Genomic DNA, 21,300 nt, shown 5'->3' with positions numbered 1-21,300 from the left:
CAAGGAAGGTGAAGAAAAGCCACATAGTACAGGACATATTCTTGAACCGGTTTATACTGGTCTTAATACATTTCTGTTTATCCAGTTACACTGAGCTACCTCTGCTACGAGTTTGATCCTATAACCAAGCAGTTTTCCAATAAATAATCTGGAACTCCTTAGGAAAAAAATAGTAAATGCACTAGTCTGAAAGCTAGTATCTTTATTTTAGTCTGTTTCTCTCCTGAGACACTTAGATCCACAAGATTTTTCTTGTTAATTGAGGTAGAAGTAATGAAAGAAGGAATACTTGCCTGTTTGTTGGACAGATCTGTCCATCCACTTTGTTGCTGGCGGAAAATACTAGCTGTGCATGTCTGCCTTGCAGAAGTTCCAGAAAACTCTGGCTCCATTTCTGCCCCTGTGAATGCTCCTTTGTGTCCTCCCCATGCTGATAAGCTGGTGCCCGACTCATACAATTATCTGATTAGAAGACCTGTCTGCAGCCATGAAGCCTTAGGCTGCAATCCTGTCAGCTTTCACGAGCTAAGAAAGGTCAGTCTGGGTGAAGGCAGCGATGGAAAAGAAGGGGCAGTCCAGCGACGGTAAGGGGAAGAGCAAGACATTGCCTTTTACCCCTGATCCACTCCTTTTTTCTGGTCTTCTCTGATGTTGCAGGCTGCTGTCCCAGTAGTTGCTTATTTGTCGCTTCAGATGAGCTGCTGTGCAGTTGATTACCTGGATGACCTAAATCCATCTGTCATGGAGCTTAATATCTGGAGCCAGCTACATCAAGGAACTAGCATGAGGATGGAGGAAAACTGGTGACAGAGATCTACTGCAGTAAGTGGGGCTGGTGCCAATTAAAACTTGGTTTCTCTCCCTGGGGTTATTGTGGTCCCATAGCAGAAGAAACGGTGATGCATAAAAGGCCTGCACTTCTAGCACTGTCCAGCAATAGAGGATGTTTTGAATGAATAATAAGGGGAAAAAGGGCCTACAATTCAATATGTGTTGAATCCACAGCTGAATGGCAAAAGAGAAGAAGCAGGGATCTGCCTGGTTCCTCTCAAAAAGGAATACAACTTGCCTTTTTAGTTGAAAGCACAGAGGGAGTTTTTGTCTGCTCCCAAAGGGAGCCATTCATGCAGATGGGGAGATGTTTTGACCCATTTAGTCATGTGATATTGACATTCATGTAAGGAGCAATAGCTCTTCATCTCTAAACTTTCCTCCCCGTGATCCAGGGGCAATGGTGACAATGTCCTCTGAAACGCCTTCCATTTCTACAGCTGCCAGCCTGTCATGGTTTAACCCCAGCTGGCAACTAAGCACCACGCAGCTGCTCACTCGCTCCCCCACATTGGGATGGGGGAGAGAATCAGAAGGGTAAAAGTGAGAAAACTCATGGGCTGGGGTAAAGACAGTATTATAGGTAAAGCAAAAGCCGTGCACACAAGCAAAGCAGAAGAAGGAATCCATTCCCCACTTCCCATGGGCAGGCAGGTGTTCAGCCATCCCCAGGACAGCAGGGCTCCGTCACGCTAAGTAACGGTCACTTGGGAAGACAAATGCCATCACTCCAAACATTCCCCCTTCCTTCTTCTTCCCGCAGTTTTATATACTGAGCATGACGTCCTATGGTCTGGAATATCCCTCGGGTCAGCTGTCCCGGCTGTGTCCCCTCCAACTCCTCGTGTCCCCCCAGCCTCCTCACTGGTGGGGTGGGGGGAGAAGCAGCAAAGCCCTTGGCTCTGGGTAAGCCCTGCTCAGCAGGAACGAAAACATCCCTGGGTTATCAGTACTGTTTTCAGCACAAATCTAAAACATAGTCCCATACTAGCCACTATGAAGAAAATTAACTCTATCCCAGCCAAAACCAGCACACAACCAAAAACTGCACAAGGATAACCTGATTTCCTGACCTTTTCTGCTAGGCTTCTCAGAAGCACTCTTACCCTTCAGGACTTCTATATATGCTTTTCACTAGTTCAAGAACATTTCTGCTAGAGCTTTCCTTTTTCACTCACAACCTATTCCTAAGCCTTAGTGATTCTGTCACAAACATATGGGAAGTTTGGTGTTGCTTTTTTTTTTTTTACTACACCTCCTATATCTGGTTTATCTATATTATTAAAAAAATTAATTCAATGAGAAGTTTAAATAGTTCTTGTCTTTCAAAAATGCAAATGGAATGAACAGTTTTCCCTCTCTCATATTTTTGAGAAATTAGTACTTCCCAGTGAAACTGCCTGACTGGCAGTAGATTCCACCAGGATCAAGAATCCTCTGGAAGAATTTTTTGTCTTCCGTGACCTGACCAGACCAAGTGGAATTTAAATCCTGCTAAATGTATCCATGGCAGCAGTAACTAAATTAAACCTGACACTGACAATTCTGCATTTGAAAGAAATCTAACTTTTGTAGCTAATGCAACAGATGAAGTTCTGGTATCTGTAAATAAGGGAGATTACTGATCAGCTTTGTCTTCAAGTTGGTCTGTCGAAGCACTGAAGTAAATAGGTAAGAGCTGTCCCTCAGCCGCTTCACAAGTACTGAGGACTTGCAGAAGTTACACAGCCTGTCCTCAGCACACAGTTTCTTTGCATTCTGCTTCAGAAGGAATATGTATATGCATTGCAGAAAGATATTTGGTTGCCTGAGCCATAACCGGTATTGTTTGTGTACCAAGAACATCACCCTCTTATTGTGAAGTCTTATGCCATAATTACTGTACTGCCTGGCTAGAGGGAACAAAAACACCAAAAACCTAAAAGTCCGCAGTGTGTCACTAAAGTCTGAAGAGGGGCACGCAAGTGTAATGTCTCTGAAGACAATGCTAAATGCTTTGGGATATGTTCTTTAAGTAGAAGCAACTGTTTCTGTTACAGTGTTGTGGTTTGCCTTTTTTGGTTGTTTTTTTAATAATGTGGATTATTTTCCATGGTGAAGTTGAAAGGGAACAATACAATCTGCAATATCTCTTCTATAAACCACCCCAAGAATAATCAGAAAATGCTCCATTGTGCTAGTAAGTTTTATTGTTTGCTATGTTGATAGAATTTGTTAGTCAGGATTCTACTGGGTAAAATGGTCTACAGAGAGAAAATGAGGCTTGCACTGTAAAGTTCCTTCATCATAAAACTTGAGATTAAACAACAGGGCTTCTGGGAAACATTCAGTCTGTACAATTCCGAGAATAGCATTCACACTGAGAGGCAGAAGGGATGTAATGCTGCACCACCGTCCCATTGGCACACCGCAGGGGGATCGTGACTATGGTGGTTTGGGTGGCTCTACAGCAGCTGCACAGGTCTTCCCATTTCCCTGTCTCAGCAGAGTATCTGGTGTTGCTTCTGCACTTGCCCTAAATGGAAAGAAGAGATACCAAGTTTGAACAGTGCCAGACCTCAGCGCAATCAGAATCCAGGTTCCTCCCTTCAAAACAGCCATGGATGACTTCACCTGGAGTTCAGTGCTCTGCTGTAAACCACAGACTCAGGTATCTGATTCCAGCGTGGGGTGCTGCTCAAAGAGTAATGTCTCATGAGCATAAGCATAGCAAAGGAGAGGTGAAGGAACCAGTCACCCAAATTAAGCCTATAATTTAAAATATCATAGGTGATGTCCAGGGCTATTGTGGTGGCTTCTAAGCACATACGGTTATCGTCTCAGTGGTGAGATCATGCATTCAGAAAGTGCTTTAGCCCAAATTTTGCAAGCTACACATCCATTGTTGTCCTGCTGGTTGCTATTTTTCCTTGTTCTGTCCACTTTACTAATTCAGACCGAGCTGTCAATGCCTGTAGCTACATGCTTTCATGATGTAAAAACAAACAGCCCCATACCAAACTCTGTCAGAGTCCAGGGTTTTTTGTGGCTCTGTGCACTTATTTCTGAAATTAATGCAAAAAAATTGCATAGTATTATCAGAGAGGACTTTAGAAAAAACTGTACTCAATACCAGCTATAGCAGGAGTATTTAGTTTACTCAATATACAGCCAGATTCACAAAATAAAGTCTGTACTTTTGCAGGGGAAACTTCAATACATGTAACTTTATGGCTAAAGATCTGATTACCACTGACTTTGTGGACAGGACAAGAGGTCAAGCATTTTTTTTTTTATTTTTTTTTTTAATGAAAGGTAAGTGGTTTTGTTGTTGTTAAAGCTTCTACTCTTTAAGACTTGTGTAGCAAACGAAGGCCCTTTGCCAGGTAGCTATGTGAAAAGCCTGGGCATGTATACCCTGAATACTTCTCCCCCCATTCTCATTCTTTTTCCAGTAGCCATGGGAAAGATAGAGACTCATTTTGCCTACTGCCTTAACTAAAGGGAAGACTCAAGGGGCTGGGTGGAAGCCACCTTCTTGACTTGACATCCTTCCATGCCATAATCTGGATTGTGTACAAGGGTTGTATACGATCCTTGTATGAATCATGGTTATCTCAGATGGAGAAACTGTCCTGCTACAACCCAGACTGGGAAGAGAATGTCATCTTCAGTTCCCAGTCTCAGAGAGATGGGAATGTCCAGAAGGGAAGACATGCTCTTGTTTCAAATGGAAGTTGCTCTATAAGGCGTAAGCAGTGATGGGCAGGAAATTAAACTTTTAATCTGATTACGGAAGAAATGCACAAGATGTGCAGAACACAACAGCTTAGTGCGCAGACTAATGGAGAAGTCATAGAGCTTATAGAACACAGAGTCCAATCATAGCGCTCAAGTTTAAATGTCTGTTAAAGTATCACACATCTAAATAACTATTTACACTTTCATAAATCAACTTCAGAGCCTGAAGAGGGATGGGCTTCTGATGGAAGCAAAGGAGAGGGGTATAAACAAAGCCTTTATGCCTTAGTGTACGTGCCTTTTTGCATGCTGCTTGAATAGGGAAAATTCAGGATCACCAAATTACTTTAGGAAATAAGCGCCAATGAGATTTACACTGTTTGAGTGAATTAATAAGAAGGACAGAAGCTGAGGCACCACTTACTGAAGTGAAGCCATAGTCGAGGCAAAGGTTTCACTTATGGAAGAGAGAAAGAGGGCAAGGGCAGGTCGTGGGGCAGGGGGATTGCTTTTGTTATTTACCTCACAATGAGAAATAGGCACTTCCTTTTCAGCCACACATCCATTGATATTCGTATACTGCAGTCTGGTACTCACTGGTCGACATTCCACTTCCACACCTACCAAATTAAAAAAAGTGTTTGACAGTGCTGACAATTGTTTTTTTAAACTCCCTTCCTTCCCCTTATTACTGAAATTGCTGTTATTGAGATGTCATTACTGGTAAGATCCCTAGCATGAGACTTAGGTGTGTCTCCTTAGAGTAATTAATGTAGAGCTGTGTGACTATATCACACTACAACCCTAAATTTCCACTGGAGAGCAGGGTTTCCCTTATGTTTCTTTTCAATTGACTGCTTTGTTTTAAAGTCACCTTGCCACCTAATGTCTGCCTTTTACCTGTTGGCTTCTGTGTTGAATAACTCTCCTTTTAAAGACAGTTCAACAGTACATTGGGCAAGCAGGTGCACAGGAAAAAGATGACACACATGGGAACCCCAATAACCTAATCAGAGAAACAGAGCACCCTGACCTGGCTATTCCTGGGGCTGTCACAGGACAGAGATCCCACTGTCTCGGGATGATGCCTTTCAGGATGAATCAGTAGGAGCAGCTCTCCAGCTCACCTTACAGACTGAGGTGGGTCACTGCCATCAAGACTCTGTGGGACTTCTTATGCTATGCTAGGGAGGAACTTTTGGGGATTCTACAACGCTTACTTATCATGGGATTTTTAGGGGATGAACCAAAGGTGAGGGAAGAGAGGGATTAAGGTGGTTTGGTGAGGAACAAGCATGGAAAAAATGGATGGATAAAGGCGTAAAGGGGCCTGACTGCATGTTAAACTGCTGGTTCATACTTTTGTCTGACCTTGCCCTATGTTTGATCACTGCAGTCTGTCCTTTCTTCTTATTAAACTCCATTTCTAACTACTTGTACTGGGTGACAGACTCTCTGTTCTCAGTGGATGTGTGTGCATGGAGGCATAAGTGCCAGCAACTGGAATCAGACCACAGATCATAGGACCCGTGAGTCTAGGTTAGCAGGGATGCAGGACCAGTTACTGGACAGAGTGCCTAAAACCACCAAAGACCTTCATCCTGATCAGCCAGAGGGGACATCAGGATGAGGATGTGGGTGCCGTTTGTGTTTGCCAGAGTACTGAGTGTTTCTCTGTGTGTACGTAAAAAATGTACATGTGTATGTTGTATACATGTGTTTGCCTGTGTGCTTCTTGGGATACGTGCTCAGCCTCACTCTTGCCTGGACCTGGGAACATGGAGCTGTGGCAGCCTCACCTCTGTCGGCTCCTACATTTGACAACTCCTAACAGTCCTTGCACGTGTGGTGGATGAAAACTAACATGGCAAAAAGAAAAACTAGGAAAAAAAAAATAAAATCAGAAAAGTAATTCTGAAAAAATCTAACTTTGGGTCAATGGGAACTTTTCCACTGTCTTCAGTATGTCATGAAATACTCTCGTACTTGTTTTTCAATACCTTTTGCTCTTAGTGTTAAGTACATTCTCCCTGTTTTTTTCCATCTAACAAGAAATCCACACAGGAGGCAGTAGGCCTGGATTTGTTATGTGTGGAGGGTGCAAGCTCAGGGAATCTGATCTCTCTTTGTGAAGTGAGGTTGGTTTGCTATGATCTGTTAATTGTGGTAATTGACAGTGACTCTGCTCCTCTACTTTTGAAGGCAACCTTGCCATTAACATGCTCAAACACAGACTAATCCAGAATATTTTGTTCTGAACACTCTTGTCTGTTTTGGTCCACATCTAAAGACTTATGAAGGAGCTAATGCTTTTTTTAAGTGGATATTTTATGCACTGCAAACAGCAGTTCTTTGTAGTGTTAATATAGTGCTATGCCTCTGTGTAAAGACAGACTCCTGCTTTTACTCATTTCTAGCTCACCAATGGAATTTCTGTATTTAACAGAATACTAGACTATTTTTTACGTACTACACAGCAGCATTTTAGAGAGCTGAAGGGATTCAGCTGGCCAACTGCACAACTAAGTAGATACATAAATTGAAGAGAAATGTATCCACCTTCCTAGCAGCAAACATAGCTTTCGATACCTTTTGCAGGGGAATCTTACTACCAAATTGGCTCTGTGCATTGCTAAGGCTTTACATTTCATTAAAAAAAGAAAAAAAAAAAAGGGTTGAAAAGTGTTTCTGGCTCCAGGGCTGGAACTGCCAGTTCTCTTCTAATGATTTCACCAATTCATTTGATAAAACTTGTCCACCTGGAAGGAATACACAATTGTGTCCACACAACTGAAAACCCCAAACAAAATAATTGTCATCAGACTCAACACAGCTTTATCACCCTTTTGATCCTGACTTATTGACTTGTTCTCAAGTTACTTTACTACTCTCATTTACTTTTTTTTGTAGACTGTGCCTCCTTTCCAAAGGCAAGTGCTTGTAACTTCACAAGACATATATAATTGAGATCAACAGGGAAAAGAGGTAAGAAGCAGAGATGCAAATTCTTTGTTAAGTGGGAAAATAAGGAATATCCTTTGCAAATAATCAAGTCCTTTGCTAGTACCACAAAAATCTAATGAGAAAATAAGCTTGTTCACTTATGTGCTCCTTCATACTTAAAACCTGGAACAATCCCCTCAGACACACTAACGAACTCCAAAGGCCAAGGCATAACATAGAAAGGGAAACTGGTTTCTTACACAACCTTTACTCAAAGCCACGTAGGACTTTACTGAACCAAAAGCATCACCCTGAACTGTGCTTTGAACTTGAGAGAACAAGTTCTTTGCCCAACTCTTTATGGTACTGAGGTGTCTGAAAGACAAACTCTCTCAATACCTGGGAAGGCAATATAACCTATATCTAAGTCTCCGTGTCCATGAGAAACTGATTATTCTCTTATCTGACTTTTAAGAATAACTAAATTACTCTGGGTTTACAGGAGCTTTGCCAAGCCTTGGTGTTCCCTGTAGAGTATGTAACAGACTGCATGTTGCTACTGAGTGCGCTGGTGGAAAGATATAAATACAGAGGAGAGAGAAAGAGAGTTTGGTATCTAGGAGCATCTGTTTGATTCCAAGCTATGTGTTAATCACCATCCTTCAATTGATAACCGATGGTTAGTTGGCTGGATGCAGTATGTTGGCTTTTTCCTTATGAAGGGCCCTGAATAGAGAAGTGACCAGGAATAGGACTGCTCTGTAATACATGACTTTTTAGTTTTGAGCTATATCCAAGCAAACATCAATGGGACTAAGGATTTGAAGGCCCATACAGTATAGGAATTTTTAGGCACATGATATTTCACTTACACCACTTTGCTTTTGCTGCTGCAAGGAGGTATCACTTTTAAATCACTGTAACTGTTAAATATATGTATTGAGCTGTGCTCATCTGGAACTGGGTTTCTCCTCTCCTCAATTGCAGTGATAGGTATTCTCAATTAGCAGAGCCCACCACCCTGTCTTTTAAATCTCAAAACCTGTTTTTGTTAATAAATAATTCTCAGTATTCCCTACTTGAAGTCTGGTAGATTAACACTCTCTTAACTAAATTACCTGTTTGAGCCATTTGATGACAGTCTATCTCAATAGCTTTCTGATTTCTACTTCTCAAGCTGGAACTCAGTGATTATACAGACAGGTAATGGCTGCAAACTCTCTAGGAGTTAACATCCTTCATCAGGGGTATTATTACAGCAGTCACTGTGCCAGTGTGGTGATGGGCTGCTATGCTGGCCATCTTTTATTTATTAGCACATGCACAGAGGAAAAAAAAGAAAAGAAAAAAAAAGGGCATAACACAGGCAAGATGTTGATATTCTGACCTTAAAAGAGGTCAGAATATATCATAATATCAATCTTCTCTTACTTTTTTTATTATGATTATTTTAAATGAGCTACGGTATTATTAATTTTTTACTTACAAAGGAGAAAACTGAGAGGTTGTCTGTTCACAAAAGCATCAGAGATTCATTTTAGAAATGAGAACCCAACCCTGCAATCTTTCCCTCATGTAAGCAAACCCTTCCTATGCTCACAGCCTGACTGACATTTGGATTATCTACACAATGATGCATGAAATTAAGAGTTGCGGGACTGAGTCATAAACTGCCAAATTTAAGAGGCAGTCAGGCTGTTCAATAGGAATGCAACCTTTGACAAACATTTTCCCTCCCATTTTTTGGTTATTACACTATTGAAAACCAATCAAAATTACATTACTGCCACCAGGGGTTTTTTTGCTAAATTCATTTTAAGTTGATTGATTATTCATGAAGTGGTTGCCTCACATATTCAGTATCAGGTTATATGACTTGTCAACCTGTGCATGCAATACTGTTCCTGTTATCTTTAGATGAACAATAAAATAAAACATTCATAATTAACTTCAGTATAAAATGTGGAGAGTATCCATTTCTTGCAAAGCACTTGTGAATACTGTCAAAACACGTGTTCTAGTGGACAAAACATGACAGCAGTATCCCAATCAGAGAGCAGACTTGTTCGATGGTTTATATTAACCACATTGCTTAGCTCTGTTTCATTAAACTGCATCTTACGCGAAACATAGCTCCTTACCCAATAGCTTACACTCTCTGCAATTTCCATACAAGACTTTTGGCTTATTTACTTACATGTGTCACAGCAGGTATTGCCAATTTTTGCAATTCTGCCCTAAAACAATAAAAAAAAAAAACAACAAAAAAACTTCTATTTTGGCACAAGTAATACACATTTGTTCTGCTGGAAGAATACAAAGGGATATTTAAAACAGGTTATTAGGCAAGCAAATTATATTTCTATATTGTACAAAAATATAAATCTACATTAGTAATCATCTCTCTATCCATTTTAAGGTTTTGAACTTATGATTGTATTTGTTGATAGCTGGTTGGAAATAATTGACTATACTAGCAAGTTCAACAGCTGAAAATACTGCTTTCACCTTATAGTAGGAGCTTTCTAAAGTAAAGACATTGAATACAAATAAATTCCTGGGAACCAGAGTGATAAAATCAATAGTGTTCAAGTCTTATGCCTGTTTAAGAAAGGAAGTTAAACAGTTCCTCTTGATTTTTTTTAGCAATATAGATGAAAGCATGCCTATTCCACAACAGCTGAAAATGTACAGGCAAATCATCATAAAATATCACATCTGTCAAATAAGTTTTAGCAGCCAAAAATTTTATTTTTCTTGTTTCATTACAACCATGAAAATAATTCTCAGAAATATATGTATGGTGGGAAATTGCTGACAACCCACAGTGAAAGGAAAAATGGATAAACATTTATACTGCAGGGTGATGCCGTTGTTGCACTGAACACCTGAACTTACATGCAAAAGTTTGGAGGCTTTTTTAATTAAAAAAACTAAACTTTGCATCTGTAACTAGAAGAAAACCACTAATTTTATAGCTGAAATAGTTCAATATTTTTGATGGAAGGAGAATAAATGCAGTTTGGGAAGTTCTGGTTAAAAAGTAAACTACTCTTCATTGAATTTTCAATGAAGACCTTTAGGATATGATAACAACTCCAAGCCTGTAATATAATCTAGCATTTTTCTAAATCTTTGTTTATATAACAAAACTGCATGTGCTATAGTGATTTGGAAGTTTGAGCTCTTCCTACAGCATTGTGAAAATTCCTTTCCCTAAACTCACATGGGGGTAGAGAAAAAATGTCTTAGCGTTTCATGTGCATATTCATAGGGAAGAAGGGGCTTATCCGACTGTTTTCTCAGGTCGTGTAATTATCCATGCAGTTTTGCTCTGGATACTAAACTAAAAACATTGTTAGAACAACCATTTTCTTATGTTCGCTGCTTCATATGAAACAGAATTACTGCATGCTCAGCATCTTCCCTGCAGTACAGTCCCAGAAAAAAACAGCATATATTTTAAAATAAAGAAAACATACATTTTTCTGAATTTCAAAGAAAGTTCAAATTCAGTTTAGCCAAGGTGCTGGGAGAGGGTTGGGGTTTCCCACCCTAATACACATAAAGTACCTATATACAGAACCATAACCATGACAGAGTCTATTAGGAAATGTGGAAACAGGACCCATTTCACTACTTACTCCTTCAGCCAGACATCTTCTGGAATCAAATGGAGGACAGCTAGTGATTCTCCTTTCCCAGATAAATTCCCCTTTCTCATTTACTTTGCAGAAGTGACTATCGCAGCCATCCTGAAGCGATTCATTTGGCTGTAAAGATTGAAGGGCTGTTAGCTTTACACAGAAACAACATGGGACAGTAAATTTTCAGGATACTATACAACCTGACTGTTCCTCTACTGATATTTCAGTTAAAGTACCATGGTGGTGAAGTTTATCAAACATGGAAATGTTTAGTAAACAGAATTGTTTATCAACAAAGTCATCATCTTCTGTTTACTTCCGTAGCCATATTGATTACAGCTCAGTCAAGACTGCCAAAACCTGACCTTTTTCAGGTCTTAACAGGGAAGAAATTTCCATTAACTTAAAAGAGAAACTTGTCTAAGTGAGAAAATTGGGAGTTTGGCCTATGAATTGTTTTTTAGAGACATATATATGAATATTTAACCTGGCTGAGTTGGGAGCTTCTTAAAAAAAATATACATAAAACCATACCCTCACCCCCACATAGAATCATAGAACAATATAGATTGGAAAAGACCCTTAAGATCATCAAGTCCAACCATTAACCTAGCACTGCCAAGTCCACCACTAAACCATGTCCCTAAGCACCACATCTACACGGCTTTTAAATACCTCCAGGGATGGTGACTCAACCACCTCCCTGGGCAGCCTGTTCCAATGCTTGATAACCCTTTCGGTGAAGAAATTTTTCCTAATATCCAATCTAAACCTCCCCTTGGTGCAACTTGAGGCCATTTCCTCTCATCCTATCACTTGTTACTTGGGAGAAGAGACCAGCACCCACCTCGCTACAACCTCCTCTCAGGCAGTTGTAGAGAGTGATAAGGTCTCCCCTCAGCCTCCTTTTCTCCAGGCTAAACACCCCCAGTTCCCTCAGCTGCTCCTCACAGGACTTGTGCTCTAGACCCTTCACCAGCTTTGTTGCTCTATCCATACTCTCCCCATCTAAAACTTAGCTCAGGAATGGAACAAAACAAAATGTTATATGCTGTTTCTTGTGACAAGCCAATGTGTCTTAACCACAAAAATATCCACTCCTGTTTAAGAACCTATCGTGCTGGAGAAATTTTTCAAAATTCACATTTTCAACTTAAATTATCCATTTCTCATTTAAAATTAGGTTTTTAATTTCCTCTAAGTAGTTGTTTGAGTTCTTATTCCAGTTAAAGTTCCTTGATAATATTCATGCTTGCAGGCACATCTAGAATGTCTCTCTAGAATTTTGCACTGTGATATGAAGTCGCCTTTTTTTCATTTGCAAACAACAACAACAAAAAAGCTTCCTTGAGAAATCATTCTGAGGTATAAAAGAAAAGGCACTACTAATACCATGCTACCTAACCAAAAAGGAGGAGAAAAAAAAAAAAAGCGCTTTTCTTGGGTTCATCAGAAGTCTATGCTACTTTTATATTTACACATAAATAAAAGAGTGCTTAAACTTACCTGAAGGTATTTAAGCCTTCCATCTCTCAGCCTGATGCCACATGAAGTTGGCACACATTTTCCGCAGCAAGAGCCAGAGATTTCTTGCATTCTGTAATTCTAGAAGGTAGAAGACATTTTTCTGGGTTTATTTTGTTTTAAGCATGCTTCCTACACTTATTTGTAGAGGGTTGGGTTGGGTTTTTGGGGGGGGGGGGGGGGGATAAAATCAGTGGACAAAGTGATAGACAGCAGACTGCTTTTTAAACAGTAGGACTAGACTAGCTTAATTTAATTAGTTGCATACTTTTGATTTTTGTTTTATAAAGGCTGGCATTAATCCTTGTACTGATTTATCATACAATAGGGAGAAAAGTTTATTTCCAAGTACAAAGCCTCCTGCATCCACTAAATTCAATATTCTTTGACTATAACAGTTGTGAAGTCAGGTCTACTAAACAACACATGACAGTCAGAGAGGGTAAGAAACTTATTCAAATGTTTTGGGTGACATATATTTCGCATTTGTGGTGTGCAGGAGCTTCTCTGTAAAGCTAAAGAATACTACACAGCGCAACTTGGAAAAGTAGTTTGAAGTGCTTAAACTAGGAGAAAAGGGTAAGATAACCAGTAAGCAGTGGGCAGGGAAAGGGGAGAATAAGGCTAAGGTGGAAAATTTGGACTATGGAAAGAAAAAGAAAATGGCCTGATAAAACAAGAAAGTAAAAAGAGCATCAGGAAGGGTATGACATAATAAAATGAAAAAAGGAGAGAAAGAAAAGAGAAATAATAGAGCCCCACAAATGGCACAGGAACGAAAAAAACAGTGACAGGGAAAGGACCATGGGAGAATGAGCAACACTACATGGAGAGGAAGAAAGGTATGGAGTGGATAATGGAAAGGGGGGGGTGGGGAAAAACCAAACAGAGAGGAACTGGGTTAACACATGAAGTGTCCCACAGTAATGTCTCCAGCTGCTACACATAACCAACAGCTGCTTATGATGAGCTGAACATTTTTAAGACAACAAACACTTTTTGGTTGAGTGAAGGCATGCATGTTATCCATATGTTTTTTATAGAAAAAGAATTTGGGGAGGGTAGAGGGTTACTATTAAATCATTGAAAGAAAACATAATTCATTGTTATTTAGGTGAACTTGCTCTACTAGCAAAAATGTAAGCACCTAAAGTAGGTCATAAAATGACCAAAAAAAATTACCCTGATGAGCAGAATATGCTGCAGTTGGCTGCACTTCAATTACCAGTGCATTTACTTTCACAGCTTCAGCATCCAGTAGAAAGCAGGTGCTCCTGAGACAGTATATACTCTTAACCCATGATTTTATCCATTATAAAGGAATTGCTTTTAACCTGGGTATACCATGAAATCAATGACTCTGAGACAGGAAAGATCCCAAGTATGTGTGTGAATCCCACTAGCCTTAGGGGGATGAAGACATTCTGTATCTTATTTGATATTTTTTTCCCCTCAAGCTCCACAGATTCATTACAATGGCTACAAAGGAATACATACACCTAGACCTACAACCTCCCTTGGGTAGCTGCACATCTCCTAAACACAAGTTCATAGTGCTAATAAGCCCAACTGGAAATTGCCCTTTCTTCATGTTTTTTTTTTTTTGTTTAGTCTTTACTTTTGGGTCAGGTGGGGGAAAGGAGCTGTTTGGGAATTGTGTGGGTGGTGAAAGGAGGAGGAGAGGAATGTTTCCCCATATTTTACCATGTATTTTATTGGTTCCTCTACCTTCAATTTCTACAGCTGGCTTCTTGCATTGAAAAGCAAGAATTGATGTTTGTGTATTTTTCTGTGGGAACACACATATGCACACATGTTTCTGGCCACAGATTCATCCTAGTGTATCTGGGTTTTCTTGTCATTGATCTGCCAGGTTATATTTTGTGGAAGTGAGGAAGATGCTCAGCACTGAGCTTGGCCATTTCTTTTCCTTTCAGAAGCCTGTGTCTATAATCATACCTTACAGGAGGGGTGATCTTAGGGTCCAGAACCACACAAAGTATTCCAAGATTCTCTCTTTTGTCAGAGGCTACATCCACACCAGCAAATAAAGCAGGTCAAGGCCAGTTTTCTGGCCCTGCAGACAAGTGGAACATGTACGTATGTCTAAACTCCATTGTCTCCACAAAACAGGCTGGCCTTGGGTCATCCTAACCACGGACCTGCGCCTGGGCATTATTTGGAAGTTTGCTAGTTAGAAGAGGCCAGCTGGGACACTGCTGACAATTCTTGAAGATAAGTGGTTACAGGACAGAATTTGAGCCTGCAGTCTCACTCTGTTTAGTTTATTAGTACAGATGAAACCACAGAATCTTGGCTGACTACATTGTCCTTTCCAGTTCTACTTAGGGATTGAAAACTGGACTCATCCAAAACTCTGCCCCTCTCTTTTGCACAGACCTTGTCAATGTATGCCTCTCCTCAATATCGGCTGGACATCCTATATCATCACGTTAGAGATGTGCCTTTTGGTGCAATGGCCACTGCTTGCACAGGCTCTGGGTTTGGTCAGGCCCACTGGGCTCCGTCCCTTATCCGAGGAAAGGCAGAAGAGGAAGGGGCATTTAAGCCTTTTTCTGTAAAACTTAGCTGCCGGTCTGTGCTCCGCAGACAGGGGGAGATTAAGCCAGGCCCTGCAACTTGCTTAGGTCTCCTTCTACTTGAGGTATTGGTGCTAAGAGAGAAAACTCCATGACTGAGCAGAAGTAGTCAGGCACTCCAGTCACACTGCTGGTCAGTGGAGTAAAAATGGGAGCTATTTGTCTCTGGCTTTCCCAGCCAAGCTCATTCCTTGCAGATGATGGCAGCAAAGCAGCAGCAAAGACTTCAAAAAGGCCAGTGGAACTGATGGAGACAATCACCTCAAATCACCTAAGGCATGGCTGGGAACCAGACAGAAATAAATATTATTGAGCCCGGCTATTAGGCAATTTGGAACAGTCATAGAAAAGCCCTGAAGCATGGAGATCTGGCTGAGCCGCCGGTCCCTGGAGGGACAGATAATACTGTAGGAAAGGAGACACAGCAGTTCCTGTTGCAAATGATTTGCCAAACCTTATTTTGCCCTAAAGGTAAGTAGTTTAAAATACACAATAAAATGTGCCTGTGGACCTGAGCACTATGAAAAGTTACCTTTCCTACATTGTGGATTTAGATCATATTTGGTATATTTCTTCTAATTCAGGGAAAGGAGAACACAGGGCCATGACTTCTCAGAAAAACTTCAAGAAAGGCAACAGGTCCCAGAGTTGTACAGAACATGAACTGGTGTATACGATGAAGAGCATGAGCTTCTCATCAGACACATTCTTAACCAGAACATCCAGACCACTTGCACTTACTATTGGACATGGTTCACAGCTTAATTTTGTACACGTCAGAGTATATCTCTGAGAAGTCGGTGACTGGAGGGAGCAGAGACATGTTGTACATTGATCCACCATCAGGCGTCTCCGTGGCTGAAACATTAGAAGCAGTTTATAAGTCAGTGACGATCTCTTCAGCAAAACTCAAGTAAATGAGCAATTTTATCTCTGTTAAATCTCTTACATTAAATCTTGCATTGCAATTCTTTGCAAAAGAAAACAGAAAACCAATGCCCCCTCCTTCCAGAGACCCAAATTTTTGCATCTGTAATTCTACAACAAGCAACATAGCATGAGGCTATTTTTCCAGTAAACCCTTTAGAATTCCTTAATCTGCAAAATGGCATTGGCATTTCTTACTTAGTTGCTTACAAAGCTAGCAAGCAAGAAAGGAATCCTTGAACGATTTTGTCATGAGGTATCCTGACTATGCGTTAGGTGGTCGCCACCAGTTTATTGTTCCTGAGTGTAGTGAATTGGTTTGACAACAAGTTTTTATTCTTGAGCCATCGCAGCCCACAGATCATGGGCAGAAGTTACGTGTTATTGTAATAATACTGCTTAGAATCTCAAAAGGCCTAAAAGCTTAAAGTTGAGAAAGAAGAAAAACAAAAGCAGAAACAGAATTACTGAGTGAAGAACTGGACTTGTCCATAGTTACAGGCAAATCAGTGGCTGAGCTGGCACAAAATTCAAATTCCCTGAGCTCTTCACCAGCACCTTGTTTGCTGGATCCCACCACCTTTTCAAAGCTAGCAAAAATGGCATTTAAAATGTAGAGAAAAAATGCCAAACTATTAAATGGGAAACAAAAGGACGCGGAGTTAGTAATTTAATTCCTGGCACTTAAAGGAATTCTAAATACAGAGTCTTTCTGCCTCCCAAGTGCACAGCCTTTCATTTCAACCCCAAAATAACAAACCGCTATGTTTGAAGGGACAAAACGGGAGGAGTGTACTCAAGATTTTCACAAAGAACTTCTAAAACCTAATAAATATGGTAAACAGACACTAAATATTGCTAGATTATAAAAGCTTTGAGTTGCGCTTCAAAAGTCAATGGAATGTCACTGTTGACTTCCTTTGGAACAGGAATTTCCCATGGTACATACTATGCATATCTTCAAATTCCTTTTTTTCTTGTTCCACACTAGTAAACATTCATGGAACAAATGGAGCAAAACCAAGAAGCTGGCCAGAGTAACAATGTAAAGGTAATGCATTTACGGGTAGTTCAGAGCCAATACTCCAGCATATACGCTGAAGGACAAATGTTCTGATTAAAGAATTTTAATTACATTCTTATTCTGCACCCAGCACAACAGAGGTCCTCAGGCCTCAGTGGTTTTCTATAAAGCACCAGTAATAGCAATGACTTTTTTTCTTGTTTTGTGGAGGTCTAGAAAAAAGATCCTCCACATACAACATGATGGAGGTGGTAATACAAATAGGGAGATCCCTGTCTTTTAATAATTCAGCTTGAGACCTTGACACAGGACTCCTCTTCTTTCTCGGTTTAACCTTTTATAGCGAATATCGGGTCATTAATCTGAAGGATTAAAAGACCTCAATGGATGCAGGCATGACATTTTCCAATGGGAGAGGAAAAGATAGCAAATGTCATATGAAACTCCAGACTTCTTGCTTTCTCTCAACATTGGAAAGTATTCAGACACCAGAGCGATAGTTCTAGTACAGACTACATGGCCTTAACAAGGGCATTCAGTCCACTGACACTAGTATTGCTCTACCAGTTAGTAGCTCCACACATGCATGTGCATGCACACACAAAAGCTTTGCAAATCTAGGAGATGTCCCCATCACGTTGACCTGTTTCAAAATATGTTTGGGTTTGTTCTGTTTACCATCATAATCGTATTGAATTCAGGCCCTCTAAAAGTAAATGCTTATCGCAGAATGCTTCAGTAGCTCTAGGCTTTCACATTATGAAGAAAGGGTCTATAACGCAACAATCAATATTAAAACTCAAATCCGCATTGGACCTTCTAATAGTTCCAACATTCCAATTAAATACAAAAAAGACAGATAAAGTTGAGTTTATAATAAAACCACTGTTACAGGCAGGAACATAGGGCTTACTAGAGACATGTTGAAACAAAATCCTCACACACAAATGCCTTGAACTTTTGGGGGAAGGTCTTACCTTGATCCAAAGTTTGCATCACACCTTAGTTCTATGGTATGTATTTAATGTATTTAGGGATCAGTATGCAAATGGCTTTAACAATGGCTTTCTGTGAACAAACATAGCTTAGCATTACAGAAATGAGTGAAACAATGGATTGATATATCTTTTTCCCTTTATATAATACACCTATCGTGTGTTTTCTTGGCTAACTTAGAATGAAATGTCAACATCTGCTAACCCAGGGTTAGTCAGTGGAACCAAAATAACCTGCATAAAGCCCAAATCTACTCAGATCTCCTTCAAAAACGCCACTCAGTAAAAGCCTGGGAAAACAGATGAGTGATATAGATAATCCTTTTGGTAAATACAGCCACCTGCTTGGAAGTCTGCAGTTAAAGCCCACAGCATTGTTAAGAACAGCAGAGTGAATGCAATACACCAAATTACTGGAATATAATATTGGTAACCAGATACAAGACAAAAATGTAAAGGGATTAAGGACACAGTCAGTTAACAGAACTGCAGTAAAAGACTCAAAACTTGGAACTATTCAGTGAATGAGTTAATGGAGCAAAGTTTTCCCTTGATATAAAATGAAACTTGAATCCTATTCTTAAAGGACATAGAATAAAGGTTTTGAAATCCAGGAAGTATAAACTTCTGTGGACACCACATCTTCCTTCCTGACCAGAACTCTGGAACAGTCATTGAAGTAGAGAATAGTTTAAGACAAAGCTGTAGTAACGCCAGCTGCTCAAAAGCTTTCAGGCATATAGCTAATTAGCTTATAATAAGTCATTAATGAAGCTAGTTTAATTGAAAAGTTCATTAATTTAAGACAAGTTCTAATATAAGTTCTACTTTTTTTTTCTTTTTTTTTTTTTTAATCAAAATGGCCACTTTGTTTAGAAATCTTCTGAGATTATATCTCAACTCAGATTTCACACTCTTCATCCTGAGAAAATATTTTGGTAACTGCATTGTCAAATGCTAACTTCAGTAATGCTTGACATTTGCAACAGCAAGAGCACGGAAGTAACATAATAGCTGGGGCCTACCTACACCCTCAAAATCTTGCACAGGCAGTGTTTGATAAAATGACCAATTGTCAGAAAGAAAAATAACACATTTTAAAAACTGTATTAAAGGGGGGGGGACACCAACAAAAAAACAAAACCATTTTAAAGACAGCTTTTATATATAGCCAGATGACAAATAAGAACGACTCAAAATGTAGTTTTGTGTCAGCTGAAACACTTTATGAATTCATTCCAAATTGGGAAAATTTTATTAAGATAGGATTTTTTTTTCAATATTGTAGAAGCTGAAGTATTTTAATTTTAAGTCTTCAAAATACAGATATTCTCATTTTGCCTTCAACATGACATTTTGTTTCAAAATTTGCTTATGCTTCACTTTAAAGTATTTTAAAACACTTGAAAATAGAACAAAGACATTACTTGACAGATCAGGTAAACATTCTGTTGGAAGAGAAAAAAAAACAGTTGTTCATGGAAGAACAGCATGCATCTGGAAAGACACCTTCTTTTGCAACACAATGTGTGTGTGTATATATATATGCATATACTGTATAACAGAAGGTGGCAGGAGCTAGCAATTACTATACTACATGACATTCTCTACAAGTATGGTCTTTATAAAATGCCACAACTTGTTTTGACAACATACTATAGAGGAGACAAATAGAGGAATCAAAGAGAAAGCGGATTATTTCAGATTATACCACTTTAAAACTCTTCTCCCAGTGCTCTGACAAGAAAGGCAGAGTTATTCCTTGGATTTAATTCTACAGGGAAGTAATCCCCACACAGAATGATGGATGCTTGATGACAGGGATTTAGCTCTAACAAACTGATAAACTTATGCCTATCAACTATGAAAAAAAAAATCAAAGCCAGAAGAACTAGATGGAGAAAGGTACTCTCTGCCATACCTCAAAAGTCCAAAGAGATTTGGGTAAACTCACCTTTTAAATACATGAAAAAGAAGGACATATATTGACAATGCAGGAATACGTAGGTTAAAAGTTAGGTTAAAAGACTAAAGAGGACCTGTTTCCCTGGGGGATGGTGAGAATATTTAGAGCTCTTTGACACCAGAGGTGCTGCCAGAATATGGATTTAGGGAAACAATGGACAATTGACAGAGCTCTCCAAAGATAAATTCGGCATAAATGAGATCAGATGCTTAAGTCCTATCATTCCCACTGTCATGGGCTGGGTTAAGCATGTCTTAATCTATCCATTAAATATGCAGTTGAGAAAAAATTTCCTCTGAGGGCATATCAGCAGGGATCTTGAAAGGGGACAGAGGTCAAACAGTGAGGAAGCTCAGTTTTCCTGTTCCTGCTAATAGCCAAGGAGGGATACCCCTCCTTCCACACAGGTGGAGCAAGAGTCTCCATCCTTTTTTAATCTGCCTTATCCTCTAGGTAGAACACGGGAAGTTTTTGCTTCCCTGAAGTGGGCAAGGATCATTTTTGAGATTATCCCTCACAGATAGTTTCCTGTGTGTTTGGTAGCCTGCAAGTCATTACACAACACAGATTACCACAGTTTCTAAGCACTTTTCTCAAGCATCCTTTCAAGATAAGGAAATGTTACTGTCCCCATTCTGCAGAGATACTCAGTGTCATGTAGGAAGACTATGACAGTGTCATGAACTGGACATACAGGTGCTGAGCCCCTCGCCATTGCTTTTACCCCAAAGTCTCACTTGCAGAGATTCTGTCTGAACAAAGCTGCCCTGTATGCTTTTGTGTGTTCTGGCAAGTTTGTGTTCTTCAAAAGCTCATTCGTATATCTAAATATCTTACCATCACACCAAATAAAAGGAACCGTGTCTTACCCCAATAACAGTGCCATTCAAAAGACAACCATTCAGGGGGACTGAAAAAAAAGATAATATTCCATTTAGCATTACCATTATCATGACATTACCAAGATTTAATAAACCACAAGTATGCCTTTTTGACTTATTAGAGTTCCAACTAAGGACATTTAGATCCAGTTTCAGTGAAAAGAGGCATAATTGAGCCCTCTTACATTATACCTCGAAAGGTAACAATTTGTCAGAGTTATCCTGAATTCCACCTCCAAATA

The 21,300-nt window shown here is 39.7% G+C and overlaps 1 protein-coding gene across 1 annotated transcript in view; it reads right to left on the bottom strand.

Annotated features, from left to right (window-relative positions):
• Positions 1-3,005: 3,005 nt before the first annotated feature.
• The window catches only part of VWF (von Willebrand factor), a 144,874-nt gene continuing 126,579 nt past the window's right edge, over positions 3,006-21,300 (bottom strand). Inside the window, exons 46-52 of the mRNA XM_010575325.1 lie at positions 21,047-21,087; positions 16,007-16,123; positions 12,648-12,746; positions 11,139-11,267; positions 9,692-9,731; positions 5,074-5,171; positions 3,006-3,346 (exon numbers count right to left, since the gene is read on the bottom strand). Of these exons, the coding sequence (XP_010573627.1) occupies positions 3,158-3,346; positions 5,074-5,171; positions 9,692-9,731; positions 11,139-11,267; positions 12,648-12,746; positions 16,007-16,123; positions 21,047-21,087 (713 nt within the window). The 3' untranslated portion in view covers positions 3,006-3,157. The remainder of the gene's footprint in view (positions 3,347-5,073; positions 5,172-9,691; positions 9,732-11,138; positions 11,268-12,647; positions 12,747-16,006; positions 16,124-21,046; positions 21,088-21,300) is intronic.

The sequence above is a fragment of the Haliaeetus leucocephalus genome, unplaced genomic scaffold, assembly GCF_000737465.1.
Source record: "Haliaeetus leucocephalus isolate CR32 unplaced genomic scaffold, Haliaeetus_leucocephalus-4.0 Scaffold473, whole genome shotgun sequence".
Lineage (NCBI taxonomy): Eukaryota > Metazoa > Chordata > Aves > Accipitriformes > Accipitridae > Haliaeetus > Haliaeetus leucocephalus.
This window is presented reverse-complemented; position numbering and strand designations above follow the sequence as displayed.